The following is a 20,292-nucleotide window of genomic DNA, read 5'->3' on the forward strand; positions in this document are numbered from 1 at the left end:
ATGGAGGCTTGTTGGGGGGACAGGTGGGAAATGGAGGTTCGTGGAGGGGAGATGATGGGAAATGGAGGATAGTGGAGGGAAGAGATGGGAAATGGAGGCTTGTGGAGGGGAGATGATGGGAAACGGAGGCTTGTTGGGGGGAGAGGTTGGAAATGGAGGCTTGTTGGGGGGACAGGTGGGAAGTGGAGGCTCGTGCAGGGGAGAGGTGTTAAAGTGCTTCCAGTGAGGTCTGGGGCCACTGCCTGACTGACACTTCCTACACCACTGCAGAGTGCGTTTTTCCCCCGAACGCCTTCCGGTCAGCTTTCGCCGTGATGCGTCTGTTGCACTGCCCAGCTGTCTCCTGCGTTTCCTCAGCTTCCTGCAGGAAGCGGGTCACATCCCAGACTGTTCTGCAAGGTGAGCCGGCCTCGCGGCAAGCTTAACGCAGAGAGACAGGAGCCCAGGAAGAGTCCAAGTTTCAGCTCACAGCCTGAATCCCTGTTTCAGCTCAGTGCTTAGGCTCACAGCCTGAATGCCACTTTCAGCTCAGTGCTTCAGCTCACAGCCTGAATGCCACTTTCAGCTCAATGCTTCAGCTCACAGTGTGAATCCCAGTTTCAGCTCAGTGCTTCAGCTCACAGCCTGAATCCCAGTTTCGCCTTAATGCCTCAGCTTCAGCATTAGCACTCATGCTACCTAAATCTGATGGGCTTGCAGGGAAAAGGCCCCTGCAGTGAGTCTGTCTCTGATTTCAGATGGAAGATGAGGAGACAGTTTCTCTGAGTGTGATTAACAGTGCAGTGCCCTCATAAATGTCTCTTATGATCATCTTTTGGGTGATTTCCGTCAAACAGCCACTTTCTCAGAAGGCACCATCACTAATGTTTCTCTGAATGATCCAGCCTATTAAACAGTCCAGTTTCTTCTCACTAGTAATGTTTTTAGACACCAATCAACTGTGACCAGTACCTCTTCCATCACATATCCTTGAAAGACGTGGGCCCGTTAACTGCATGCTTGCTTTATGTACAGAGCCTCTTAAGTGGCAGGGATACTCTAGAGATTACAAAGAGACAACTACGACGTTGAGGAAATCTCCACCAAAGTAATGTTTGGGGTCAGTCGATGACCACTGAGATAAGCACACTCGTTCCTTTGTAGTGATGCCACCATATGGTTCTGGGGAAGTGTTTTGTCATAGAGACGCAAAAGAATATCTAGTACAGACAGCAGTCAACATTTTTACTCTGGATCCCACTGAACACACACACTGCGAAATGCCTTGTGTGTGTTTGGCTATAATATAAGTGTGAGTTCTGCTGAATTAACTGCGCTTTTAACTCAAATCTAGCCTATTAAATAGAGCTGCAAATATGTAGCTCATTAACATGCAAATGGTGTCGTATGAGTAGATAAGTTAATTGCAACTCATTTGCATAATTAATGAACGCCCAGATGAATAATGTTTCGCCGCATTTGTGCCATGCTGTTTTGAAATAAATTATGAAAGAGTTGTCAGGCCAAGGGCGTAGTGCTAAATTCCCTCAGCATTGTGCCAAAATTAATACACAGGTGCGAGCTGGAGCATATCTACACTATTATTTATTAGCCAATCATATGCAAGATGTAATATTTCCGCAGTGTTGTTTATTAGCCAATCAGATCGTCTCACCTGCTTTTCAGCTACAGCTCAGACAATTCTGAGATTGTGTGCGTGGTAGCACTCGCTCAATGCATTTCACAGGGTCAAATGTTTATCCAGACATGAACTCCGACATGAGCACTTAAAATATGAGATTCAACCTTTTTTCTAATACCTCAGACGATCTGGGTCCCACAGAAGGTCTTATTGAGCCTGTTTTTCATTTTTTGATGATTCTTGTGTGGGCAGTCAGTACCAGTGGGAACTTTTTCGCCAGTACATTCTTGCTGTTTAATATATAAACCAGAGTCCAGTCTGGTGGTGACAATAACACCTGACTGAAAGGAACTAGATCTGGAATTTTGCAGGAGTTGAGGGACACCTTTCAAATTATTTTTTGGTGAGGAGGATTCTCCCTGTGGGCAAAGGCAACGGTCACGGATAATTTCATGATTCACATGCATTCCATACTGTACCCTCCACTATCTCATCCCCAAACATTAGCCTTCTCCCCATCTAAGTGTCATTTGATTTGAAAAAATAAAGAAAATATAGAAATTGACCCACTATAGTTTTTGTAAAAAAAAGAAAGAATAGGATTTGTATATAAGGTGCACTGAATAATGGACAGAGATGCATTTACAGTTAAGGATTTAGTAAATCTGCTAATGCCCATTGATTTATGCTCCTGCCATTCTTAATCTTCAGTCCATTGTAACAGCTGGACATGTATTAAACTAATTCCGGCACCTTCCTCAAGCGTACAATGGCCTTACACTCGAACTTGTAGTTCTAGACAAATCTAGTTCTTTCTGTAAGAATTTTCATCTTAATGCACCCCACTAACTAACTACTCTATCAAATAGGAAAAGCAAAACAAAGCAAAATAAGTCTTAACAATGGCATTATATAAATTGAATGAGACTCTGAAATTGAATTTAATATATCCTCATAAAGTCAACTTGTAATGTATTATGCCTGACTCTAATCTTTGGTGTACTGTCACACTGGAGTTGAATTAATTTAATCCAATTTCATTAACCTGCATACATTTCTATTTCAACTGATGTTTCTTTTTAATCTGTATTATGTTTACCCCCAGAACAGTATTTGAGTGTACAGTATGTGACCAGCATGCAGATATTTATTTATATTCTATTTAGAGAGAACTCAAGTGAGGCATCTCAAGCGGCCCTTTCGGCTGTTCCCGTGTGTTTTGATTTGAAAAGTGTTTGTTTTATTTTGAATCCTTCTTTAAATAAATCTCATAGTTTGTGGCGAAAGGCACATAAAGGCCTCCAAGTCAGCGAGCAGTTTGGGGTTTAAACACATGGAGCTAGCTCTGTATCAGAATGCACAGGATCACGTATTTGACATTTCTGGACGTAAGTGAGTTAGGTATAATTTCTCAACATTTCTGGACATAATTCTCATGAATTCTCATTTCTTGTTTCCTGAGAAATACTCGGGTGCTAGAACGTTCCTGGTAACCGAGTGCTGGAAGATTTCCACCCAGAGTGGGGCAGGGGGTGTGGTGAGGTTGGAGGGGGGTGGGGGGGGGGGGGGAGTGAGGGGGCAGGGTGTGCAGGGGACAGGAAATGGGAGATGAAAGACGGTACATGGAAGACAGGAAGTGGAAGATGATATGGAAGGTTCTGGCAGGCCTGGTTCCCACTCTTCTCTTCTCTGCAGCGGTCACAGAATGCAGGGGGTTATAGTGCGGCACGTCTGCCTGGTGAGGGCATCCAGCTGTGTCTTACACTGGAGCATCACATTCCTGGGGGAAATGAAGCTATAAGCATGAGTAGCACATACAGCTGAATGCTAAAGTATTGGGAGAGTGACTGTTCTTGTTATGCCTCTGTATTCCAGCATATTGGATTTGAACTAAAATAATGAATATTTAAGTACAGACTGCCAGCTTTAACTTGAGGGTGTTTCCATCAATTTTGTATTATCTCTGTTGGAATTACAGCCCTTGTTATTACATTACATTACATTACAGTCACCCCTCCCCTCATTTTATGGGGGCAAAAGTAATGGGACAATCTATGATGATATTAATACTTAGTTGCAAATCCTTCAAATTTGTTCACTGCCGGAAATTCTGCGAAACAAAGACATCAACAGATTGGCTATCTTCCCCGGTGGTGCTCTGCCAGGCTTGTACTGCAGCCATCCTCAGTTCCTGTTTGTTTCTGAGGCAGTTGGCGTTCAGTCTTGCCTTCAGGAAGTGAAATGCATCTTCAACTGCATTCAAGATGGATGCTTCAGCAGTATGTTTGGTGCAAGATTAAGCATCCTCCAATTCGTTTTTGGCATGTGGTTGGATCTGGGATCTGAGAGGATGTTTTTGTACACTTCAGAATTCATTCTTCACCTGATCTACGAAGACAAGTGAGCCCATTCCAATAGCAGCCACACATGCCCAAGCTATGACACTACCTCCCCCGTGTTTCACAGATAAGGTGGTATGCTCTGGATCATTACATTACATTACATTATTGGCATTTGGCAGACGTTCTTATCCAGAGCGACGTACAACAAAGTGCATACCCATAACCAGGGATAAGTTCGCTGAAAGACCCTAGAGGTAAGTACAATTTCAACTGCTACCTGTACAACAAAGAAAAGGACAAGGGCCTTTTTTTTTTTTTTTTTTTTTTTTTTTTTTTTTGAACAAACAAACAAACAAACAAACAGAGCAAAAGTCACCAAAGTTAACTATCCAAACACTGCTTACCTAGCCAACTAAAAATACAGATACAATCGGATCATCAGCACTTCCTTAGTTTCTCCATCACTTTGATACTGGTTAATACTCATCTCATCTGTACATGGCTTGGTTCCAGAGCTCTAGTTTTTACATACTGTTTTTTTCATAAAACTCGAATCCCAGCCATTCTACTCCTGATGCATACCAATGGATTCCCTCTTGTGCCAAACCTTCTGAGGTTATGCTGGTGTAGTCTTCTCTTCATGGTAGTCTTTGACACATCTATGTCTATAACATGGAGAATGTTCTTAATCTGTTGAAAAGGGGTTCTTTTGAAAGTATTGAACGTATTACTTGGTCATCCATTACAGTGGTCATCTGTGGTCTACCAGGTTGTTTGCTATTGCTCTACCAGTGTGGTCTTGCTTCCTAACAATGCATCAAAACATTATTTTGACACAGCCAATTTTTTCAGATTTTCCAGCTTCATGATGGTTTGCTTTATTGGCCTTTTCCTGGTCGTCACATTGACAGACAACAGACTCTAAATGCAAATGCCACACCTAGAATCAACTCACCCTTTGTTAGCTTTTCTGTGCATTAACTAATGATGCAAAGACACACAGCTGGCCAAGAAACAACTGAGCAGCCAATTGTCCCATTACCTTAGCTCCCCTGAAATGGGGAGACAATGTATAAAGAGGGCTGCAATCCCTACAAGGTTCATCCAATACTGATGGAAATACCAAACCAAAGCACATAGTCTGCGCTTTAACATCGTATTGAAATACTGTATTACATCCATGTCATAAGTCATGAACAGGATATTAATTTTTTTTACATGCATTTGTTTGTTCATGGCATGTCGGTATAAATAGTGCAAGCAGTGTCAGTATTTTCATTGCAATAGTTTCATAGCTAAATTTAAAATGTATTTCTGCACTTTAACCTCATATTCGTTTTGACAAATCAAATGTGTTGGATTACAGAGCAAAATTAACAGAATTTGTGTCGCTGTCCCAATGCTTTTGCACTTAACTGTATGGTTTCAGGGCTTATTCGTCTGTTAGTCTTCCTCTCTCTCCTTTGTCTTCCCGCATTCTCTCTCTCTCACTCTCTCTCTCTCTCTCTCTCTCTCTCACTGCCCTCCTCCCTATCTCTCGCTGTGGTATGGTATTATAGCCCACAGTGTGGTTGATGTGGTTGTTATTAAGCAGGAACATCTGGTTACCAGCTTTGCTTTTTCTGATTCATTAACAGGGCTGCTGTAGCCAGAGGTGGTGATAGTGGAGGGTTCGGGATATGGGGGATTTCTGTGTGTGTCTGTGGGGGGGTTGCATGAGGTGAGGTTGCAGGAGTGTGGGCATATGGGGGGATGGGGGGGGGGTTACGGACCATGAATAAGTACTGCATGTATTCATACTGACATGCTTTGAACCATTCAGTAAAACTACCTATCAGAAAATCCGTTTATGATTTAAGCATAATTAATCAGAACTGCCAATGGGACTGCCAATGGGATCCTGCCCCACCCTGAGTGACAGTCCTATAAACTTCGCCCCCACCCTGAGTGACAGCCCCATAAACTCCACCCCCACCCTGAATGACTCTCATAAGGCCCTCCCTGTGTGACACTGTCATAAGCTCCGCCCCTTCTGCCCTTAGGGATGACTGAGGAACAGAAATGTGACTTGAAGGTTTTGGGATGAAATGAGCAGTGAAGTCTCCATATGCTGTTTTTTCCGCAGTAATTAGGACCCGTCACACACTGTTTCCCCCTCTCTCTCCGGCTGGAGGGGCCCAATCGGGGCGGGCGGAATGCGGGAGAGGGGCCCAATCAGGGCGGGCGGAATGTGTGAGGGGCCCAATCGGATCGGGCGGAGTATGTGCAGCCTGGCCGGGAGGAATGGCAGGAGCAGACCCTGCTGTGATGTTGTCCAGGTCAGCTCCCCGGGTCCCACTCCCTGTCCCCGCGGTTGGACGGTTGTACGTCTCTCTCTCTCCGAGCTGTCAGTGTGTTTGGGATCAGCTCCCTGGCCACATGCCTGCTGTGACCTTTGACCTCTCAGGTATTCGGCCGTTGCGCTCTGACTCTGACCACGGCGGCCCTCTGCTGTAGCGGTAAACTCTGCTGCTCTGGCTCAGTGGGGCTCTGACAGGGTACCCTACCACTAACACACAACCTACAGCAAATGTGCTGTTACTAATTAATGGATGACAATGGGAAAACACACACACATACACGTGCAAACACACACACACACACACACACACACACACACACACACACATGCACACATGCATACTCTTGTGCATGCACACACATGCACACTCGTGTGCACACATATACACACATGCACACTCGTATTCACATACACACGCACATGCACGCACAGACACAAACACACACGCACTCATCCACACATATACACAGACACACTCGCACGCACACATGCACACATGCATACACATACACGCTCGCGTGCACACACACACACACACACAAACACGTGCACGCTCACACAAACATGCGCACACACACAATTTATTACACTGAGGAGACTGTCAGTCATCTCCATGGCGACCTCGGGGAAGTGCAGAGATGCGTGGTGCTGGCTGATGTGATCCACGTGTGCTCATTAAACATGTACATCTTTCCCACGCTTCCCGTTTCCTTATGAGTCCCACTCACACCGCAACCAATGCTACAGAGTCTGCCAACATCCTTACACCTGGAGCAACATTAATCCAGGTCACATTTCCCCTCCTTTTTATACCCTGTTTTAAACTGCTTGTAATGGGTGTAGTGTGCAGGAGTCTGTATTATGGAGCAGGTGTCTCAGTATAAATATCAGCTGTATGCAGCATTGTAACGCTGCGTTATGGTTGATTAGTGGGGGATGTAACGCATGAATTTCTGTGATGTGCGCTGGTTCTTCATGGAACGATCCTCTGGGTGACGAGCCTGGCAGCGTGCTGATTGGCTGAGGCGCAGGAGGGGGCGGTCCCTGGATGTGACACAGCTGTTGGAGGACTCGGTGTTGGTATCTGCGGTATACCCATGTGTGAAGCACAATGGATGGATGCTATTCCTCAGGAGAGCACCGCGTATGTCTACATTAGGCCCACGCATTAATCACGGCCTTGAATGGCGGGTGAGCCGTCTGAAATGGCGCAGGTACGCTGGGACGGTGGTGCCCATCTGCAACAGCTGAGCTTAACTGGCTCACAGCCTATCACACGCACGGGGGGAGTGAGGACATATGCCCTCCCCATACAGCCCCCAACGAAGGCCTGTCAAACGTCTCCACTGCAGCGGATTGGGATCAGCGGAATTCCACGGAGAAGATGGAGGTGTGTTGGGCCCCCACTTACCTGCTCGCCATGGTTACCCCAGAACACAGCTGAGCTGATTTCATTTGTTTTTTAACTGTTCACTGCTATCTCTAGTCATTTTTTCTTACATTTAAAGGTACAATAGGTAAGATTTTTGTGTTAAACCATTGCTACAAGACAATTGCAAATCCCTTCCTATCATTGAAAAGGGCTCACTGACATGTTGACTCACCCTCTGCCTGTGCTTACTGTCCTAAAATTAGGTCCAAACGGATTTTAATCAACAAAGCCGCCTTTTTCCATGTCTCCGTGGGTACTGATAACATTACTCTATCAATACTCCTTTAGCAAGGGATCTTGGTGTTATCTTCGACTCCACCCTTTCATTTAAAGCTCACATAAATCAAGTAATAAAACTGTCATTCTTCCACCTCCGTAACATGCCCATATGTGCTCATTTCTATCCCTCTCTGATGCAGAGAAGCTAGTCAATGCTTTTATTACATCACTCCTTGCAAGACTGTTGCAACTCTCTGCTGATAGGTCTCCTCTAACTCACAGTCTCATCTCCAAATGGTTCACAACCCTGCCTAGAGAGCTCTTTTCCACACAAATGCAAGTGAGCACATATCCCCTGTACTGAAAAACCGCCACTGGCTTCAATTCTCATCAAGGATAGAGGTTAAGGTCATTTTACTGACCTACAGGCTCTATCTGGTCTTGCACCCCATCACCTCACTGAGCTCCTGAACCCCTACACTCCGGTCCACCTCTTCACTCCTCTGGTTCTGGTACACTTGCTGTATCCCCCACATATCACACAAAGCATGTTCTTTCTCTGGTCATTGGGGTTATTATGCTCCCTTCAGGTTCCTTGTAACCATTGTTTTTATTGCTTGTCCCATTTTTATTATTTATGATGGTTCTTGTGTTGTTTGAATTCATTTAATTAATTGTTATTATTATTAAGTGTATATACAGATTTTTCTAAATTGGAGAGAAAGACCATTTTGAGCATTGATAATTCATAATTATGAATTTCCTGAATTGAATAACTGTTGTGCTTTAAATGGTACTTTCTTAGCATTTATATTTCAAATATTTAGTTTTTGCAGTAAAAGCCATTATTTTCAATCTGATCAGTAGTAATTTATTTGTGCATTAATCACTTTGATTTTAGCAAATGGATAAAATTGTATATTTTGTATTTAATATTAATTTTCATTATGTTGATTTTTTTTTAAATTGTGAACCTTTTTTTCAACTTTTATCTCCTTTTCTGCTTTGGGTATTGTGTTTGGTAATATATCCTTTTGTCACTGGGGATGAAAACATATTCTGCATTATTCATTATTGATCTGTCCCTTAAAATAGAAGAGAAAATTCTGTTTGCCGTTTCATCCCGTTCCCTCCGGCATCAGTCTGTTTTTAAATAATCTTCTCTTGTTTCCGTGGTTATGGAAAGAGTTCCATATTGCTGCATTGACACATGCCCTTGGATACAATTGGCTGCATTTTAACAGGGGCCGTATTGATTTAGCAGCCCCGAGGGCCTGGGTGTTTGTACAAATTGGGCTCTATGCTCCTGATTTAGCCTGTAGCTTTCTCCTGTGGCTTTCACTTGAGCACAACTCCTGTAGTGTGCTCTGGCTGTCATGATAAACTGTTTTGGGCTGCCTCGGGCGGATCGGTCCCGGTGTTCTCTCGTATGGTCCTCCCAGTGCAGAGTGCCCCCCCACCTGCTCTGTCGCAATGCTGCGACTTTGGAGAGGAAACCGAGTGCTCCAGCTGTGATATCCCGCAGAGAGCTGGTCTCCCCTGAAACAGGAGTGGAGCCCTCTGCCCCTGTCAACCAGCCTAAAATTATAACCCTCACCTCAGAGCTCAGAGAAGCAGAGTGTTGTACACAGGGGACAGCACACCCCCACCCTCACCGTAACCCCCCAACCCACCATAGCCAGGTGTTGCACAACACACCCAACAGCCTTTAAGAGCGCAATTGACTCCTGATTCTCGTTCAAAATGCAGGGACATCTCCAAAAAGATATTTGGCCACTATAATTAGCATTGGTGCTGCGATAATCACATCGCATTTGCTTTTCTTTGCACGTGCAGTGATCAGTGTTTATTTTCTCCTTTCTGTAGTGTAATTGATGTTGATTAGCAGGGCAATCTTCATTAAAATCGCCATACCAATTACAGTATTCCTCTATTCACCATGGAGGGCTTCCATAGACCAAATGGTCAGAGAGCCCTCTCGGTGTGTTATCTTTTTCAGAGTACTCCTTAGCTTTATTTAAATTTTTCTAATCTCAAAGACTTCCTCACCCAAGACTTTTATGAAAGGCCCATGTTGCTTGACCTCAAAAGGAGAGCCGAAGGCTTGATCGCTGGGTGGGTGCAGTTCTCTTTAAATATTAGTGAATAAATACCCGCTCACGACTATAAGAACATGCCTGACTCGTAAAGCGATGTTTTAATTCTGAGGCCGCCTTTAATTACATTTCTTCATCGGCGGAGTGAAGAAGTGCAGAAACCGTTGCATGCTGGGAGGGAGAGCCAGTTCCTATCTCACTGCTTAACCGCATCCTGTGGCACGCTGGGCTCCGAGGTTAAGCTAATTACCTCCCGTATCTCCAGAAAAATGACGACCTGATTATGTTCCACCCCCTGCTGCATCTCCTACTTCGGATTTATTCAGATTCCTGGTCACTGTGAGCTCCCTACAGGGAGGTACCGTAGCCAGCGTAGCGAGCGGGTATGTTTTTTTTATGATGGCGCTAAAACAACACAGCGCTGGCAGCAAATCAAGTGCCTTCTCAGAATTCTACTTTTAACCTTAACGGGCAGTCGAGTTGTAAAAGTAAAAATTTTGTGGGAATTGAATTGTAGCCAGTGTTTCTCCCAGGAACAGCAAAGAGGCTGGGATCTAGGAACATTCCCACTGCTGTGAACTTACAGCAGACCCTTTCACTCTCACCGCTAAGAATGAGGTAGCCAGAACAGCTGCTGGAAGGATGCAGAAATGGGAATCACTGTTTAGAAAAGACTGAGGAGTTTGGAATATGCATATTATATGAACAGGAACGACGTGGAGGGGTTTAAGAAGGTTTGGGGTTGGATGCCATGGGGGTGGATGGTTTGACAATTTTGTTTTGAAATGTTTAGTTTTGTGCAAAGTGCGGTTTTATGTGTTCATTTTTTGTTCATATTTTTGGTTTTTCTTTTTTTTTCTTTTTCCCTTCCTTATGCTTGATTGGGCCAGGCTGAGTGTGTGAGAGATCATGTGATCAAAGTGTCAGGCTAAGGGGATGAAGGGGTTTGGCCTCCTTTCTTTTTTTTGGCCTATTTTTAGGTATTTGTAATAATTTGTTTTTCATTAAAGAATGAAGTTGTCACAACAGCTAGGTGTTGAAGGTATGAAGAAACAAGATATGAAGAAACGAGAATCACAGTTTACACGGAAACACAGCTTGGCTCCACTATGATTTTAATCGTTTAATACTGAGAAGGTTCCTGTACGCAGTGACGTATGTCTCTGAAACGCGGCCTCTGTTTTCTGTTGAGACAGAAGTGAGCTCGGGAGCCGTGATGGATGGAGGCTGCAGAAACACATTCCCCGAGCGGGGCGGAGAGTGTTGTGTGCTGGCAGAGATTCGGGACTCTCCGTGACCCCCGGGCCGGGCCGTGGGACCGGGGAAAGTGCAGTGTTTGGGAAATCGGGACGGGGGACGGGGCACTGAGAGAGAGGCCACCGCCTGGGGGAAAACCGATCCCCCGAAAAAAGCCATGAATCAGCCGGATTCTTCGGGGCTCAGAAGGGCTGCTTCTGTTTGCTTTTCATTAAGCATTAATTATGTTCAGTGTCACAGCGATGGAGGCCAGGGAGGAACCTGTAGAGGTGAAGCTCAGACTGTAGAGATCAGGCTGTAGGGCCCGGGCTGTAGAGATCAGACTGTAGAATTCAGACTGTAGGGCTCAGACTGTAGAGATCAGACTGTAGAATTCAGACTGTAGGGCTCAGACTGTAGAGATCAGACTGTAGGGCTCAGGCTGTAGGGCTCAGACTGTAGAATTCAGACTGTAGGGCTCAGACTGTAGAGATCAGACTGTAGAATTCAGACTGTAGGGCTCAGACTGTAGAGATCAGACTGTAGGGCTCAGGCTGTAGAGATCAGACTGTAGAATTCAGACTGTAGGGCTCAGACTGTAGAGATCAGACTGTAGAATTCAGACTGTAGGGCTCAGACTGTAGAGATCAGACTGTAGGGCTCAGGCTGTAGGGCTCAGACTGTAGAATTCAGACTGTAGGGCTCAGACTGTAGAGGTAGGGATCAGACTGTAGAGATCAGACTGTAGGGCTCAGGCTGTAGAGGTCAGACTGTAGAGATCAGACTGTAGAATTCAGACTGTAGGGCTCAGGCTGTAGAGATCAGACTGTAGGGCTCAGGCTGTAGAGATCAGACTGTAGAGATCAGACGGTAGGGCTCAGGCTGTAGAGATCAGACTGTAGAGATCAGACTGTAGGGTTCAGGCTGTAGAGATCAGACTGTAGAGATCAGACTGTAGGGCTCAGACTGTAGAGGTAGGGATCAGACTGTGGAGGTAAATGGTAGGGCTCTGGCTCTGGTCTACCAGTAGGGCTCTGGCTTCAGGACGGCTTGTTAATGGGATGTTCCTGAGCCCACACGTGTGTGTGTGTGTGTGTGTGTGTGTGTGTGTGTGTGTGTGTGTGTGTGTCAAACGGGATCCCGGTCTCTGTTTCCCTCTGCACGTGAGTGCGCGAATACAGAGCACAGTAATCCAGTTCCTCTTCCCCCTCCATAGACCCCACAGGCAGTTTGGCAAAATTGCTCAATTACATTCAATTTAAGGAGAGATACAGCAAGACACTGTTTATTTGAGCTCTGACATTTCCTCAGGATGAAAAGCACACAGAATCCCTAACAAACTTAAATTACCTGGAATTTAATCCAGTCCTTATGGGCTGGCCTGGCTTGCCATGCTGGGTCACATAGCTGTATAACTGAGAAAAGCAGGCTTGTTTCACAATGGCTAAAAACCATCATTCGCAGTCAGTATATTATGGGAATAAAACCATTTGGATGCTGTGAACTGTAGTTTAGAACAGCCACTTACATGTAGTTTATTTGACAAATGTAATTATGTGTGTTTTGCATGATTGGAATAGATGCTTGGTTGATGGTGGAAATGAGCCTGTACAATTCTGACGCGTGAATGCATTGGCATGCATCGTTAGCAGAAATGTGGATTTATCATAGGTCAAGTAATAGCGACCCAACGCACAGCACGTGCCGTGCTGGGCCAAGTGCCTCTTGGTCCAGCCCTTTGAGAAAACCAATTATACTCACTCCAAAAGAAACCTTCGCTAAAAGTGCGAGACCACCGCTGCGCCGTTTGTTTTCTTAGTGGGAATACCCAACGCTGCCGGGCATTATTGAGACGTAAAGTCTTTGAAGGATGCATTACATTACATTACATTATGAATCCTAAATTATTTATGCGTCAAGAACCAGATCTACGTAGAAGACGTGAGCTATCTCTTGTTTTAGCTTTGTGCAACTGCAATAAAACTTATCTCGAAATTATAATTTAGACGGAATTGCAACGGATGACTCCATGACCTTTGTGTAACTTTTTACTAATTTGACTTTTTATTAAACATAGCCTAGTTAATATGCTTCCCAAAGCAAATTGAATTATTGGGAGTTTAAATCCATTTATTACGGTCAACTGAATGTATTTCCCCTTTTATTCGAAGTTACCGTTATCATATGAAATGATTATGCATATTACTACATGGAATTCGCACATTCTGTGTGCTCCTGGCCCAACTAAAATAAACAGTAGTCTGTAGAGCTCCATTCTACGCTTTGCGGTCTCAATTGTCAACGTTGAGCATAGGCTACAACAAATACGTTTGTAAAGTGATTTAGTGCGAAGCCAGCAAGGGGTTGGGCTGCTTAGTTTAATTCATTTTAACGGATGTCTTCATAGTTTTGCTTAACGAGTACAGCTCTAATTCACACTCCATAGTAGAAAATCACCGTAAACCATTGCAAAGCAATGCAAACCCAAACTTGTAATTGTAGATTGTTGCCAGTTTACTAATCGATAATCCAGAGGCTTCCTTGCTTTAGAACTTTAGAACTGGTGGCATTTCCCCAGTTCAAAGCTCCCCCCAATGGAGTTTCAGAAGTTTCATGTGACGAGCGGAGTCGGATGTGTGCTAGTGTACCATAGCGTAGCAGCGGCAAGAGCAACAGGAGGCGAACAGTTTGCGCTGCGGACCGGGACCGTTAGCTTTAAGTATAGGTGGCTAATGTGAATCATATCGAAAAAGACTTTAATTGTATTTATCTCTGACTCGTTTTATTGAAAACAGTTCTACTCATTTATTTAAAGGGTTGTTTTTTTTCAGGAACATGGAACGAAATAAGCCGGATAAAGTTCGTTGGCGCTTCGGCGTGCGCAAAGCAGTTTTCATGTACTTTTGCTGTTTCTTTAGTCACGCCGACTCTTACAATTTGGATGTAGACCATTCAATCCCGATCAGTGGTCCCAGTGGTTCTTTATTTGGATACTCAGTTTTACTTCACAAACATCGACAGCAGACGTGGTATGTATGCGTTAACACTAAACAACAATTGAGTGGAAATATGCGATATATTTTACAGTTGGCGGACTGATGTTATCCGTGTCCTGTGGCTTATTACAGGCGCAGCCTTCATAAAGCGCCCGTTTAATGGTTAAAATGCATTGAAATGCGGGACGAACCATGCAGCCCCGCCATCTGCAGAACAAAGTCCTATTTAGTGACAGACTTCTGAAAAGAGCAATTCAGTCTATTGATGTTTGTTTTGAATCCTTTTTTTGTATAGATGAATGAATTTGTGCTATAAAAAAAGTTTTTCCAGTTTATAGAATGTCACCTACTTACTTTTCAGTGTGTTTATTTGCATATGTTTATGTTATCGTATGAACGGCTGCCTGTAGTGCATTATTAATAACAGTTTTGTTGTTTTAGGCTGTTAGTGGGAGCCCCAGTTGCAAATTCAAGCTTTGACCAGTCGATCAGAAACCCCGGCGCAATTTACAAGTGCAAAATCACAGAACGGACGGAGTGTGAGCAGATGCAAATAGGTTAGTATCACACGTCGCTTTTACAGTGTAATATAATTACTGACCTGAGTTTGCTTTGTTCGTTTTGGGGTGTCCTTGGCCCTACCGTGGTAAACGCCTGAGAAACTGTTTTTGTCCGAACAGGGACGACATAAAATTATATGATTGAATATATGTATGTGTACACCATCAGCTTTTTAGTTTAAAAGTTTAATTAGCTTTTTAGCCTAATTGGCAGGGTCGAAGTACATGTAAACATATAATTTAATTACGCTTAATGCAGAAGCGTACACGTGCCCGCAACTCTGGTGTTGCTTCTACAATTGTGGTCGCATGATTTTTGTTCCTTCTTAAAATCATATGCTGGGCTGGCCGCTTGAAGTCGATCGCTGATTTCCCCAAAACTTCATTACCATAAAGTTATACTTAAAATCATAGTCGTCGCACGAATGAGTATTCAGTTAGGATCGATTCCGTGGTACTATGCTTATATGTGACCTTAGTGTAGGCTCAGTGTTGTGTGGCGTGGCTCTATAAGGCACAGGAGGCCTCTATGTTGCAGTATGTCATCGGGAAGAAGACAAGCGTGCATTGTGAATGTTGCATGTGCTGCATTTCCTCGCGGGGCACATTGTAAACTGCTTATACCCCCTAAACTGGGGCTGATTGTCTTCCCCGTTGTATTGCTAATAGCACAGCAACTTGCTATGGTTTTCAAGCGAACGTTATCACTCGCCGTTACCGTGGTAGGAGTACGTTGCATTACCACTGGTTGATAATTAGCTTTGAAAAAGCCAGACACTGAACGGCTGTTTATTCCCACTACAAGCTGCAGGCACGAAGCATGACATATGTGGCATGTGTATCCTCACCATGTTTTGTTGAAATTATATATACGTTCTTTTTATATATTTTCATTTGTATATGTCTCTTAAAGAGATTCTGTTGCATTAAAGGTGTGTCCAACAGAGGGTTATGCAGAACTTTTAAGAAGTAGGACGTTTATTCCTTGCTAGCAAGCATTATCATTTTGTAGCCTAAAGTTAAACTAACACCTAGCCTGCTCGTCAGCTATGGTAGAGTAGCTCTGATCATTAACAGAACCATATGTCTTTCGTACAGTACCTTAACTCCTATTCCCAGAGAGTATTTGACTTCTAAAGCTCGGCCAGTGTCATTCATCCTGCCTGCATTGTATGGGTAAAGATGTGGGGAGGTTTCTAAGGGGGCTTCCGCTCAATGAGCAGAATGTGGTATGATTGTGGGAAAAACAGGAACCACCTGGTCAAGGCCGTTCATTTTCACTCTTTCATTCTGCAACATAGACTACTGTACGTCCATTTCAGTTCAGCATTTACACACATAAACACACACGTGCACGCTTGCATGCTCGCAGGCACAGACACACACACTCCATTTCGGTTGTTCAGCATTTAGACCAGCGCGACTCAAGGCCCCGCCCTGTTGGCGTGTCACTAATTATTTTACCTGCTTGGTTCAGAAAAGTAAAGTGAGGTGGTGTAGCCCACGGTAATGGCAAATACCAGCAGGCACTGTGGCCCACAGGATATGGAGTTGAGTAGTGCTGATTTTGACTCTAAATATTCAAACTCAATCTCTCAATAATTAATCAAATTTGTGTTGTCAAGCTCAGTAGGTACAAAACCTGAAACACATCCTTGCAGTCATCTTGCTGCCTGCCCCTGGTATTATGCTATGGTGCAGTCCAGTACCTGGCTGCCTGCCCCTAGTGTAATGAGGCGACCCGTCCCATGGCAGTAATGCGCACTAACTGAGTAGCCGCACGTAACGTGCTAGCAGGTTGCTGGCAGCCAATTGGTCAGAACAGTTGCCGGGAAGGTGCAAAAGTGTGCGTGTGTGCAAGCGCACAAGGGTGTGATGGTGTCCAAAACAGCATGCTTGCTCACGATAGAATACATGAATTGAGTAAACTGGATGAGAATACCGTTAAGAAGGTGAAAAGTTTATCTGAATGTAGGGTTGATGGGACACGCATTTCCAGGGTTTCCAGGGTGGGAGTGCCGGAAACTTCCTCAAAATACTGTATGTACTCTCTTTTAACACTTTTGGTCCCAAGCCCAATATGAAGTGGCTCATCCCAAGGGTATTTGGCTTTGGTTGAGAAAGTAGAGAAAATTTAGTAGGGTTTTAATAGGGGCTCAAAACAATAGTATAGCAGTCATTCTGATTGGTTGAAAGGGTATAAGGTCAAGGCTGGATTTTACGGTAGTTACGCTTGGAGTACCATATGACTGCAGCCTGCGTCATATACTGCAGCCTGCGTCATATATTCCCCATTCTATTGTACAGTGGAAGTGTTGTAAGACACCTCTTCCTCTAAAATCTGTTGGGGTGCGATTGGATGGCTCCTCCTCTTCCTCTCTGTGGGGCCTCCTAAAAAGCATGGCTTGCTTCCTGAAAACACTGCACTAGGGCACTCATCAAAACCCTGGAAATATGTATATTAAAGTACCCTATGTTGAGAGAAAATTTACACTCATCCAGTGTATTCACGGTCTGCATTAGGGAGCACTAATATGAATAGGCAGTAGGCTACATATTTTGAGGACACACTGTGTCAGACAGTGTGTGTGTGTGTGTGTGTGCACTCATGGGTCCAAAAAGGATGTGCAGCTTGGTGATGTTATCCGGACATGCAATGACCTCATTGTAGCGAAAGCGGGGGACAGCAGAGCACTAAGACACAGGGCCCTGCTGATAGGCACACACCTGGGTTCCCTCAGCATTAGCACTTAGCACTTATACATTTCCTGTTTTCAGATAACATTAGAACTTAGCAGTTATTACATTACATTATTGGCATTTGGCAGACGCTCTTATCCAGAGCGACGTACAGTTGATTAGACTAAGCAGGAGACAATCCTCCCCTGGAGCAATTCAGGGTTAAGGGCCTTGCTCAAGGGCCCAACGGCTGTGCGGATCTTATTGTGGCTACACTGGGATTAGAACCACCGACCTTGTGTGTCCCAGTCATTTACCTTAACCACTATGCTACAGGCCGCCCTGTTATATAGAAGTTATATAGAAGTTATAATAGCTAAGTGCTATAAGTGTGTGCCCTGTGATAAGCATGTGCTGTGGTTTAAACATATGTACCATTGTAAGCGTGTGGCCCTGTCATAAGTGTGTGCCCTGCTGTAAGCGTGTGCCCTGTTATAAGCGTGTGTCCTGTTATACACGTTTGCCCTGTTGTAAGCGTGTGCCCTGTTATAAGCGTTTGCCCTGTTATAAGCGTTTGCCCTGTTATAAGCGTGTGCCCTGTTGTAAGCGTTTGCCCTGTTGTAAGCGTGAGCCCTGTTATAAGCGTGTGCCCTGTTGTAAGCGTGTGCCCTGTTATAAGCGTGTGCCCTGTTATAAGCATTTGCCCTGTTATAAGCGTGTGCCCTGTTATAAGCATTTGCCCTGTTGTAAGCGTGTGCCCTCTTGTTTGCATGTGCCCTGTTGTAAGCATGTGCACTGTTGAATGCGTGTGCCCTGTTATAAATATGTGCCCTGTTGTTAGCGTGTCCCCTGTTATAAATATGTGCCCTGTTGTTAGCGTGTCCCCTGTTGTATGCGTGTGCCCTGTTGTATGCGTGTGCCCTGTTGTAAGTGCGTGCCCCGTTATAAACATGTGCCCTGTTGTTAGCGTGTCCCCTGTTATAAGTGTGTGCCCTGTCATCTTTCAGGTATAAGGAGTAACCAGAGCTGTGGGAAAACATGCTTTGCCGAGATGGACAATCAGTGGCTGGGTGTCAGTCTGTCCCGACAGCCTAGCGATGGACTCATGCTGGTATGTATCCCTCTGGCTGACATTCAGTCATTACATTATAATATGTAAAGACCTGCTTACAGTAAGTACATTTGAAAAACATATTGTGAAGATGCCATCAGCACTCAGACCATGTCTTCATTTAATCACTTTTTGGCCCTTCACTTTATTATTTCAGTGTGGCATTTCTGAATGTCTGCATATTCTCCCTGGAGCGAGGCTCTGAGATAGTGTGTTTTGCATGATTTTTTGCAGGCTTGTGGACATCGTTGGAAAAATGTTTTCTACTCCAAAAAGGATAATCAGCATAAGTTACCACATGGTGTGTGCTATAAAGTGGAGGCTGATCTGATCCAGTCGACTCGACTGATTCCCTGTTACAGAGGTATGGTTCGATTTGATTTTTTGTTTATCCGTGTGTAAATTTATGCGTAATCGGAATCGAACTCACAAATTTCACAAGATTTATCAAACAGGTGTAGACGCAGTTTTTTTTGTTGCATTCTTTGTGTGTATGTTTATAAATTCCAATCAATGGTAAATTAAGTGCAAGGCAAAAAAAAAAATGTATTCAGTAGTGAAAGCAGTGGAATATTAGGGCTGAGTAGAACACAGCCTGGCGAGATATAGCTGTTGTTGTAAGTTCCGTCTCACGTACCATAGAACAGGTAAAACAAAAATGGTTTGTCATTAAACTGGGGCCAAACCAGAAAGTCCTAGCCCACAAACTATGCACATCAGCCCCAGGGGATGTTGTTGTTTCCCAATTGTCTACACTGGATGAACACATTAGCCAAATTATAGGATTACAGTCTCTGTCTGGAATTACCCTGGAGGATGACAGCCATATGACTTCTACGCTGTAGTTATAGCAAATATTGTTTACGTGTTTTATTACATTTATATTAAACTCTAATTAAGCATGAATGAATCTGGATTACCCAAATAAAGCAACACTTATTTGACTTATTAATTAAAATAATTTAGCCACTCTTTCATAAATGAAAATAACATATGAATGAATGGGATAAAAGCAGAAAACAAGCTTTACAACCATGTTTTTTATTTTGGTTTTTTTTACGTGCACAATACGAACTGTTTAGAGCACTTGGGAAATCCGTTTGGCTCCTACCAACAAACTGACTTGAGAAAACTTTGATACGTCCTACATTGTTTGTGTAAATGCATTTACAAATGATTGAATTCGTAAATTCGTTCAGCTCACGTTTGATAATTGAGGCCCTGTATGTGTGTATTAAATAATTCCTCTGCTACTTTCCCCCAGGCATGATGTGAATTATGAAATACTAAACTAGCCGTGTTTTTGGGTCAGCCTGGTGTCAGTGTCAGAAGGGCCTGGGATAGGGGCAGTTGTCACCTTTGAAAACAGACTTCTGTTATTTGAGTGGTGGCTGCTTATTTAATAAATGGACTGTCCAATGTTCCTGGTGTAAGGACTGAATGTTGTTCATGAAGAACTGCTGACTATGTGCTGATAACGAAGGCTGAATATTTACAAAGTATTAGCTTGATTTGTACAATCTGGAAAGATCTCAGACAGCTTGATTTTGAATTCAAGCCAAATGAACCTTTTAAGGGACGTTTACATTGAAAATACATCACTCAGCAATCTACAGTAGCCCTTTAAGATAAACACTTGCAGAGTGAATAATCGGTTTT

The 20,292-nt window shown here is 43.9% G+C and overlaps 1 protein-coding gene across 1 annotated transcript in view; it reads left to right on the forward strand.

The window, feature by feature from the left end:
- Positions 1–13,865: 13,865 nt before the first annotated feature.
- The window catches only part of LOC133116558 (integrin alpha-4-like), a 28,876-nt gene continuing 22,449 nt past the window's right edge, over positions 13,866–20,292 (forward strand). The window contains exons 1-4 of the mRNA XM_061226242.1: positions 13,866–14,316; positions 14,725–14,840; positions 18,530–18,633; positions 18,868–18,997. Of these exons, the coding sequence (XP_061082226.1) occupies positions 14,123–14,316; positions 14,725–14,840; positions 18,530–18,633; positions 18,868–18,997 (544 nt within the window). The 5' untranslated portion in view covers positions 13,866–14,122. The remainder of the gene's footprint in view (positions 14,317–14,724; positions 14,841–18,529; positions 18,634–18,867; positions 18,998–20,292) is intronic.

The sequence above is a fragment of the Conger conger genome, chromosome 17, assembly GCF_963514075.1.
Source record: "Conger conger chromosome 17, fConCon1.1, whole genome shotgun sequence".
Classification (NCBI taxonomy): domain Eukaryota; kingdom Metazoa; phylum Chordata; class Actinopteri; order Anguilliformes; family Congridae; genus Conger; species Conger conger.